The sequence below is a fragment of the Dipodomys spectabilis genome, unplaced genomic scaffold, assembly GCF_019054845.1.
Source record: "Dipodomys spectabilis isolate Male_0828 unplaced genomic scaffold, ASM1905484v1 ptg000163l, whole genome shotgun sequence".
Classification (NCBI taxonomy): Eukaryota; Metazoa; Chordata; class Mammalia; order Rodentia; family Heteromyidae; genus Dipodomys; species Dipodomys spectabilis.
Genome location: NW_024870840.1, coordinates 14049417 through 14060000, shown reverse-complemented (window position 1 = coordinate 14060000; position 10584 = coordinate 14049417). Strand labels below are relative to the sequence as shown.

General features: G+C 40.9%; 1 protein-coding gene across 1 annotated transcript in view; it reads right to left on the bottom strand.

The window, feature by feature from the left end:
* The window catches only part of Stab2 (stabilin 2), a 139701-nt gene that overhangs the window by 86739 nt on the left and 42378 nt on the right, over positions 1-10584 (bottom strand). Inside the window, exons 15-19 of the mRNA XM_042693213.1 lie at positions 7674-7790; positions 6945-6998; positions 6581-6661; positions 5272-5424; positions 1117-1179 (exon numbers count right to left, since the gene is read on the bottom strand). Of these exons, the coding sequence (XP_042549147.1) occupies positions 1117-1179; positions 5272-5424; positions 6581-6661; positions 6945-6998; positions 7674-7790 (468 nt within the window). The remainder of the gene's footprint in view (positions 1-1116; positions 1180-5271; positions 5425-6580; positions 6662-6944; positions 6999-7673; positions 7791-10584) is intronic.

The following is a 10584-nucleotide window of genomic DNA, read 5'->3' as shown; positions in this document are numbered from 1 at the left end:
GGTCTTCTTTTTTTTTTTTGGTAAAGATTAGGGAAACAGATCAGACAACTTTCTCCCCACTGAGAACTACTTCTAACAAGTATCAGGTCCAGGGAATAAGTCTTCTAGCCTACTAACTTTGGGAAGCAGGCAAAGCACACAGTGTCTGCTGGTGTCAACTATCTCATCTTTGAAATGGGACAATAGTGCTGACTCATATTAAGTCATATCTTAAAGAATATAATTCCTGGATTAAATTATTATTATAAATCTAGTCATGATGCCATGCCTAACCTGAGAAACCACTGGAAAGTATTCTTCCTGTCTAATTTAAACTGGGTATCTTTCTTTATTTCTTTATTTTTTTTTATCCAAAATCATGTGTGGAAGAGTAAATATATATAAACACTGGATTTTATTTTAGTGGGCAAAGTAGAGGGGAACTTTTATGAGAGGCTGTTTGATTTTAGCGCTTGGGCTTTATGCTATCACTGTTGTTAGTCTTTTTAGTTTTGACTTCTGGGCCTGGGCACTGTCCATGAGCTCTTTTGCTTAAGGCTAGCCCTCTACTACTTTGAGCCACAGGGTCACTTCTAGTTTTCTGGTGGTTAATTGGACATAAGAGTCTCAGGGACTTTCCTGCCTGGGCTGACTTTGAACCACAATTCTCAGATCTCAGCCTCCTGAGTAGTTAGGATTACAGGTGTAATCCTAACTAGCACCTGGCTGTTGTTATTCATTAAAGGTGAGGAGAATTAGGGTAGAAAGCTTAAACAACTTACCAAGGGCTAATGAGCTAGGATTCAAATATGGATCCCTGATTTCTCTTTCCAACTATCCTCCTTTATAGTCCTATATTACACCAGGTACATTTACATCGGTTTTTTTTTTTTTTTTTGTAGATTATGGGGCCTGAACACTGTCCCTCAGCTCTTCACCTCAAGGCTGGCACTCTACCACTTGAGCCATAGCACCACTTCTGGCTTTTTCTGCTTATGTGGTGCTGAGGAATCGAACCCAGGGCCTCATGCATGCAAGGCAAACACTCTACCACTGAGTCACCTTCCCAGCCCCACATTTACAGCTTTTAAAGGAACCACATCAAAGAGTTGCTTGGGAGTTGTCTTATGCACTCACTGAGATCTGGGAGTCAGGCGGACATTTGCTGCGATGTATCAGGTAACAGTTCACACAGGTGCCCTAGAGGGAAAGACAGCAAGTCAGTACAGCACCTGCTCAGAACAAGCCCTTCGCTTCCTTCTTTTGGAACAAAGCCAACCTAGTCAAGGGCTCAGCCTTCGAATCTCTGGCTACAGGGAGGCACCTGCCCCAGAGTGGGTCCTGCAATGGTCTACCAGTTCCAGGACCTCCTAGTTGCTTGGCACTAATAAGGTTGAACATTGAACTTCTGCCTTCCAGTCTACTGACATCTCCTTTATTAGTCCTGAAACCAGGAAAAAAAACAAACCTCTCCAGATCTACTGTGACTTTTTCCATCTTGCTCTGGGCCTCAGCAAGTAGGCCATGAGGAGCAGTTCCTTGGGCTGCTTTGGCTTTGGCTAGAGTGAAGGCCAGCCGGGGACTGGCAGGAGAGGAGAGTGAGGTCAAGGACATCCTCCCTGCTCCCTTTCTTCTTTGACATCACCCCTAGCTTCTGATGGGTGCTACTTCTTCCATTCTTCCCTTGGTCACTGGGTTCAGGTAACTCAGACTCTGCTCTTGATCCTCCAGACTTCTCTATCTGAACTTGAGCAGTAGCTGCTTGGCATGGGGAAGCTCTGGAGGACATGTTAAATTATCGACTCCTTTTTCCTTCCTTCCTCGTTTCTTCAGGGACCAATTTTCCTAATAGTTGCGCCTCTGGGTTGAAAGCAAGACCACTCTCTGGCCTGTTCTGATCTTCACCCTGACCAAAGTCAGGCAAATGCACCTGCCAGTGCTTATTTCTAAAGCATGAACCCAGCAAACATTGTTTCCAAGGTCTGGCTAAGAAGTGACCCCGTTTCCATCTCTTTTGAGAAGGGGGGTCGTCAGAATGGGACAAAATCACCTAGATGCCATTTAATTGAAACAGGCTTTCTTGGTAGCTTAAAAAGAACCAAGAAGTCAACCACCATCTTGTGCAAGTGTTTAGGTCGCTATTTCCAGCCCTAATGGAGTTTTACTCATCCATTAGGAAGAATGGTATTACATCACTTTGCAAAGAAATGGATGGATTTGGGAAAATTTATGTTAAGTGAAGGAAATCAGGCCCAGAGAGACCAAGGACACATGTTTTCTCTCATATATGGGAGTATAACTAATATATAAATGTACCAGCAAACACTTATGGACTGTATGCAAGTGCACAAACATAAATGTATTGAACAAAGTAGAGTATTTTGCAGAGGGGAATTCAACTGGTACAGTTCCTTAGAAAAATGAACTCACAGGCCAACAAAAGGAATACAAGGGTAGACAAATGAAGAGAGAAAGGCAGGGGGAGTATGCAGTCATAACATTCAATGTATATCCTATGACATTAAGCAAATTTAGGGAGGGGTTGGGTTGAGAGAAGCTGAGAATGACAAAGGGTGACATTGCTCAAGATGCGTTGTATTTATAAATTGATCTATTGAATGGTAACACCTTTGTACAACTACTTAAAAGATAATAAAATATAATTAAAAAAGAGGATAAGATAAAGTAAAGGAGGCCATCCTCCTTATTCTGCGTCCATGTTCCAAAGATATCGTGAGAACAATCATTGATGTGTTATTGAAGTGTCCTGATAAGAGTCAGACCTATTATTGCCACCGTTTTGAGGTTGCAGTTTGCACAGGAAATTAAAAGACTGCATGTCGAGTGATATTGGAATTTGGGGGTGATCTGATTAACACTGACTGAGCCAAAAGAAGTTGCTATGGAAACAGTAAAGAGCAGCAGAGGGTGGAGAAGCTCACAGAGAAACAAAAAGTGAGGTATTTGGAGAAAGAACAGCAACAGCATGACAGGTTGATTCATTAGATTTGAGCATCTGTCCGTAAGGAAATTTTTAGTCCTTCTTGTAGCGAATAATGGTCCAGGAGCAGAAAGGTTGAGAGACTGCCCAGAGCTAGCGTGTAGTAGGTTGAATAGTAACGGAACAAAATGTATGTCCCTCCTCCCAAACCCTCAGGATGTGGCCTTCTTAGGAAATGGGATCTCTTTGGATGTGAATAATTAGGCGAAGATAAAGCCACACTGAATTAAGTCCAGTGACCAATATCCTTATACATAAAGGGATAAGTGACACAGAGAAACATAGGGAAGAAGGCTACCTGAAGGTGGAGGTGGAGATGGGAGTAATACAGCTGTGGACTGATAAATGTAAGGGCTGCTGAGACTGAAGTGTGGAAGTTAGCCAGGCTCAGTGACTCATGCCTGTAGTTCCACCTACTTGAGATCCTGAAGGAGGAGGATCAGAAGGAGTTTGGGACCAGCCTGGGCAACACAGAAATACCGTAACTTCAAACAACCACAATAAACTCAAAGGAGCCTAGGACCTTGAGGGGGGAGATGGCTTTGCTGACATCTTGGTTTTAGACTCCTAGCTTCCAGACTTTAAGAGAATAAATGACTGTTGTGTTAAAACAACCAGTGTGTGGTCATTTGTTATGGCAGCATGAGGAATGCATGAATTTGGCCATGGTCTACCGTTGGTTCTATGGGACTTAGGGCCCACAGCCCCTTCATGGTGGCAAATACCAGGGGCTCTCCTTCTCAGCTTTTTCAGAAGTATGTGTGCAGATAAGAAGATAAGAAAATTGTCTGTTGGGGACAAGGGTCTCATATCTAAAATATACTTGGAACTCAAAAAATTAACCCCCCCAACAACAAATCCTCAAAGAAACAACTGCCCAATAAATAAGTGGGCGAAAGACTTAAAGAGAAACTTCTCTGAAGAAGAAAGAAGGATGGCCAATAGACACATGAAGAAATGTTCAACATCCCTAGCCATAAAAGAAATGCAAATCAAAACAACATTGAGATATCACCTCACTCCAGTTAGAACGGCAAAAATCAAGAACTCTAACAACAACAGATGCTGGAGGGGATGTGGACAGAAAGGAACCTTACTTCATTGTTGGTGGGAATGTAAACTTGTTCAACCACTTTGGAAAGCAGTATGGAGGTTCCTCTAAAGACTTCACATAGAACTCCCCTATGACCCAGCAATCCCACTTTTGGGCATTTACCCAAATGTTTACAAACAAGACCACACTAAAGCTACCAGCACAACTATGTTTATTGCAGCATTATTTACCATAGCTAAGATATGTAACCAACCCAGATGCCCCTCAGTAGATGAATGGATCAAGAAAATGTGGTATATATACACAATGGAATTCTATGCCTCCATCAGAAAGAATGACATTGCCCCATTTGTTAGGAAATGGAAAGGCTTGGAAAAAATTATATTAAGTGAAGTAAGCCAGGCCCAAAGAAACATAGGTCCCATGGTTTCCCTTATATGCAATATCTAGTATATGTATGAGTCAAGCGGAAAAGGTCAGATAATGTGATGTTAGGAATACGATCCCTTAAATATGTATTTTAATGTTTTTTTTTTCTTTCATGCATGTGTTTCTAACACATTTATAAGATTATTTCTTTGTTGCTTTGTATGTCCCTTCCCCACAGTGTAACCCCCGCTTTCACTATATTTGATGTCAGTATAACTTGTGGAGGAGATGGGGACAAACAAGTCGTTTAAGGATTTAGGTGGACCTGTTGCAACAATGAGAAGTACAAAATGTCATGTCAAAAATGAGCTTTACAATGTCGGTGTGGGGGGGGGAAGGATTGGGTGGGGGGTGGGGGGGAGGCTGGGAAGGGTGGTGAAGGGTAAACAAAGGAGGAGGCTGCAATGCTTGGTAAGAAATGTATGCATTATCCTGCCCATGTAATTGTAAACCCTCTGTACAGTATGCTCTCAAATAAAATAAAATAAAATTAAAAAAAAAAAAAAAGAAAATTGTCTGTTGGGAACCTTTTTGGTTTTGGTGCCAGTCTTGGGATTTGAACTCAGTGTCTGTCTGGGTGCTGTCCCCGAGCTTCTTTTGCTCAAGGCTAGTGTTATACCACTCAAGCCATAGCTCCATATCCAGCTTTTTTTGGGGGTAATTTATTGGAGATTAACATCTCCTGGACTTTGCTGGTTGGGCTGTCTTTGAACCATTATCCTTAGATCTCAGCCTCCTGAGTTGCTAAGATTATAGGTGTGAGCTACTAGTGCCCAGCTGGGGACTTTTTTAAAATTTCATTTCTTACCAATTTAGTTTCTCTCCTTGTTTCATTGCATATATGGGGCAGAATTGGAATGATGGAGGGAGGAATGAGAACTCCAGTCAGTGTGTAGATCCGGCCATTTTTGGCAGTGATTTCAGTTTCATCCATTGCCACCTCATTTGCCAGAATCTGTCCCTAGAAAGAAAGAATAGTATCTTCTTTTCTGTGCTGCAGGGTGCCAGGCAGTCCCCCCGCAGTACGAATATTAGCACCTTCTACCTCTCTGGGTTTTTCCTTATATGTGGAAGCAAGATTTAGCTTACAAACTCATAAGTAGTAGGTTGGGTGGTATGCAAATGTAGACAAATGTATGCACTGAAATACAGTCAATTCAAGGAAGATCTCAAATGGTGTAGTTCCATAGAAAGGCAAAAATCAAAGTTCAGCAAAATAAAACACCAGGAAGTGGTTACTTGAAAGAGGTGGGTTGAGGTAACGGGGAAAGTCGGGGATGAAAGAAGAGAAGAGGGGGAAATGTGTTCAAGAATCCAATAGATCTCCTGCAAAATTAAGAAGAGTGAGGGGAGGGGAGGAATGGGTGAGAATGTTGAAAAAAGTGACATTTGTCAAAATGTATTGTAACTCCTTTGTAAGACCACCTAAAGACAAAAATATCTATCTCTATACAAATATAGCACCCTCATTCAAAAGCCTTCTTACATCACTTGTTTTCATCAGAAGGAAGGTTGCTATTGGAGGGGTTTGGCCAACAGGAAGTGACTGTATTTGTTGAATGGATTCTTGACATCAGACCAGTGTGTCCTTGAATAAAGGTCCCTACACAGCCTGAGTTGGATAGAGGTGGAACTATTTCACCTCTACAGCTCATGTGCCTTGGGCACATTGTTCCACCTTCCTATGGCCAAGTGAAGATCCATTCATTCACAAACAGAGTTTCTTAGGAATGTCATGTTCCCTCTACTTCAGAGCCTTTGTACATGCTTTCCCTTCTTCTCAAAATTCTTTTCTATTCATTCCTGCCAAGTTCATTGCAGAGCCTGTCTGAGCTGCACCACCTTTGCGAAGCCCTTCTAAGTTCATTGCAGAGCCTGTCTGAGCTGCACCACCTTTGCGAAGCCCTTCTCAGACTCCTGCTGGGTGCTTTCACAGCCTTCTGGGTACTCCTTGTCATTTGTCATGAAGCATTTTATTGATTGTTGATTGCCTAATGGATGGATTTAAGGAGATGTTAAGCCTGCAGATTAGTGTAGAGGCGGGGTAACCTGATGGGGGTTGTTGTCAGATTAAAAAGGCAGAAGTCTACAGATCCCAATTGTGGGCTTCCACTTACGTTGCTGGTTGTGTTAAACTGGATGTTCTGATTGGCCATGCTCCTGATGTGGGGAGTGGAAACAACGTTGGCCACTTCCAGCTGCAAAAAAGACAGCAAGGGAGAAATTTGGAGCAATGCACAGAGTCCCGAGGCTAACAGTCTTTACGCTTCAGGGAAGAAATAATGGGAGCTTTGATGTCAGGAGTTTTTTGTGACTTTGAAGATTTTGATAAGGAAGTCATTATTTAATGGCTACTTGCCCAGAGCTGCAGCTTTTTTAAAAAGTCACAAGTTTCTCTGGCATCAAAATTTTGAAATTTAAGACCAGGAACTGATATCTTGAAAGCAAGAGAATAGTAGTATCAGGACGCGTGAGGCCAACCTGGGTAAATGGAATAATGTGGTATCTGACGAGTTCCAGAAGTTTCCGAGAACCCTGCAAAAACACCAAAATACTTCTTTAGTCAATGAAGAAAACACTACACTAGCCTTTTCATGAGAATCCTTTAAATGATTTTGTATATTTAGTTATAAAAATATATGACTCAGAAATATATTTTCCCCAGCCTAGTTATAGGCTGGAAAACCCAGGATGATAAAAATTCCAAATAACATTTAGACAGTCTTTACTCTGTGACAGAGTCTGTTCTAAAAAATATAGAGCATGTACATTTAATCCTCCCAGCATCCATGTAAGTAACAATTACTATTGACCCATTCATCAAGAAAAGCTGGAGTATGGTTGAGCACTTAGCCTAGGCCTACATTGCCTAATTTAGATATATTCTCTAGGTGGTTTTAGAGTTGTAAAGAAGTTAAATTTCTGAGTTTACTACTCAGAAACATTAGAAGACATCAAACAAATCAAACCAACCACTTGGGACAGCAGTTGTAAATAGGTGTTATTTCCTACACCAAGTGTAATTGACCAGTTGGAACTCTAATGAAGAGTTCGAAGTCACTGTAATTGACTAGTGATGTCTGCCTTGGTTGTGGCAATGTAAGTGGTGATACTTGTACTACTTAATACTGTAGTTTAGCAAAAGCTAATATAGGGGTAGATTGAAACATTGATGCTAACAGAGTCATCAGAGCCAGTAGGACACAATACCTGTGGAGAAAGGAGGTAGTCAAGAGTACCATCCTTCATGCTATCTAGTGCTTCATTGCTTGGAACAAAAACGGTGTATGGTCCGTCCTCATCCAAGGAATGCCCCATATTGGCTTCCTGCATTTAAGAGTTAAAGTTCAGGTGGTAACAAAGCAATAGGAATCACCCTAGCTCTCTCAAATCAGAGATTTAGGGTTCTGACATGCACTTTATCCCAAGAGACTGACAACAAGAAAAATATAAACAAATATAGAATCACAAGAACAAATAAGAACTTATACCTAACGTATACAAGGATGGAAAACTGTAAAGTGCCTTCCCCCTACCCTCCATCCTGGGTCTGTAGGATGGCTAAGCCATGAGAGTGGCCCCGTGAGAGTGGGGACCCCAACCAGCGCAGACAGTGACACAGATCAACAGTGAGACCACAGCATCCAGAGCCAGAAAACTTTCACAACGCTGCTGCTCAGCCCAGAACCAATGTCAGGAATTTGGAGTACCCTGCCAAGGACCCCACTCTGCACCAGAGACCAGCACTTGACAGTGACCCAGAGTGCTTGGCCTGGGTCCCTCCCTCCTGCCTGAGATGGGACACCATGCTTGAAGAGGACAAAGAAGCCACCCACCCCAACCCATCTGCTTCCAGAGGAAGAACACCAGGACCAATCCTGGGGTACTGGATCCTGTGTCCTCTGCAGCCCTGGCTGACAGCAGAAAAACCTGATCTATCCATATGTTGCCTCCAAGAGACCCATCTTACAGTCAATGATAAAAACAAATTCTTAGTGAAGGGATGGAAAAAGATCTTCCATGCAAATGCATCCTGCAAGAAGACAGGAGTAGTCATATTGGTATCTGATAAAATAGATTTTTCATTAAAATGTACAAAGAGACAAGAAATGTCATTACATATAAATGAAGGGAATGATCCATGAAGAAAAAATCTCAGTGGTCACTATGCACCAAACAATGGAGCACCTAAATATGTTAAACATATAGTTGTGGACTTACAGAACATGATAGACCCCAATACCATAATAGTGGGAGATTTTAATACTCCACTCTCATCAAAGGACAAGTCAACCAACAAAAGATAAGCAAAGAAACCTCTGAATTAAATGACACCATTACCCAAATGGACTTAACAGGTATCTACAAGGTATTCCACCCAACAATGACCCAATTCACATTCTTCTCAGCAGCCCATGAAACATTCTCCAAAATAGATTATATCATAGTACACACAAAGAACCTAAGCAAATACAAGAGGATTGACATAACTCCTTGCATTCTGTTTAACTACAGTGGAATCAAAGTAGTTTAACAACAAAACATGTTGTAGAAATCACTCAAACACATGGAGATTGAATAGCGCACTACTGAATAACACCTGGGTCACAGAAGAAATTCAGGAAGAAATTAGAAAGGTTTTAAAATTCAATGAAAATGAAAGCAAATCACAATGGAACCTCTGGGATACAGCAAAACAAACAAACAAAAAACCAAGAACAAATCAAATCTAAAACTACTAGACAGAGAGAACAAAGATTAGGGCAGAAATCAACGAAATAGGAACTAAGAAAAACTATGCATAAAATCAATTAAACAAAAAGCTGGTTCTTTAGACCACTAGCAAGATTGATGAAGAAAAGAAGAGATGACACTCAAACAAAATCAGAGTTGCCACAGGAGAAATTACAATAAACATTCAGAAATCCAAATGTTTGACAAGAAATGTACTCATTACCTTACTCATGTAACTGTAACCCCTCTGTACAGCATATTTACAATAAAATAAAATTTAAAAAGAAAATCCAAATGATTATAAAGGACTACTTTCAAAATCTACTGCCCCCCCCCCCCAAAGAAGGAAAACCTGGCAGAAATGGACAAATTTCTAGAGACATGCAAACTGCCTAAGCTGACCCATGAAGATAAAAATCAGTTAAACAAGCCAGTAACATGCAAGGAGATTAAGGAAGAAATCAGAAGTCTTCCAATAATGAAAGGCTCAGGCTTGGATGGATTCACCACTGAATTCTAAAAGACTTTTAAAGATGAACTAACACCACTGAATTCTATAAGACTTTTAATGATGAATGTACAACAATATACCTCAAGCTTTTCCATGAAATAGAAACACAGAGAGAAATTCCAAACTTATTCTAGGAAGCCAATATCACACTCATCCCAAAACCAGGTAAAGATCCAACAACAACAACAACAAAAAGAACCACAGACCAATTTTTCTGGTGAAAATAGATGCAAAGCTCCTCAATAAAGTAGAACAGAATCCAGAAAAGATTAAAAAAAATCATACCTTATAGCCAAGTAGACTTCATCCCACAGATGCAAAGTTGGTTTAATATATGCAAATCAATAAATATAATTCAACAGGCTAACAGAGCCAAGAACAAGAACCACATGATCAGCTGATAGATGCAGAAAAAGCCTTTGACAAAATACAAAATCCATTCATGTTAAAAGCTCTGGAGGAGCTAGGAGTGGAGGGAACATTCCATAAAATAACAAAGGCTATATGTGATAGACTAACAGCCAACATCGTACTAAATGGGGAAAAACTAAAACCATTTCCCCTAAAATCAGGAACAAGGCCATGGGGTAAAACTAAAACCATTTTCCCTAAAATCAGGAACAAGGCCACGATGTCCACTCTCTCCAATCCTCTTCAGTATAGTTCTAGAATTCCTAGCCAGAGCAATAAGGCAGGAAAAGGACATAATTCACATAGGGAATAAAGAAATCAAACTGTCCCTATTGGCAGATGGCATGATCTTATACCTAAAGGACCCACACAAATTCCATCCCCATGCTTCTAGAGCTGATGAGCCACTTTGGCAAATAGAAGGATATAAAATTAACCCACTAAAACTAGTAGCCTTGCAGTATG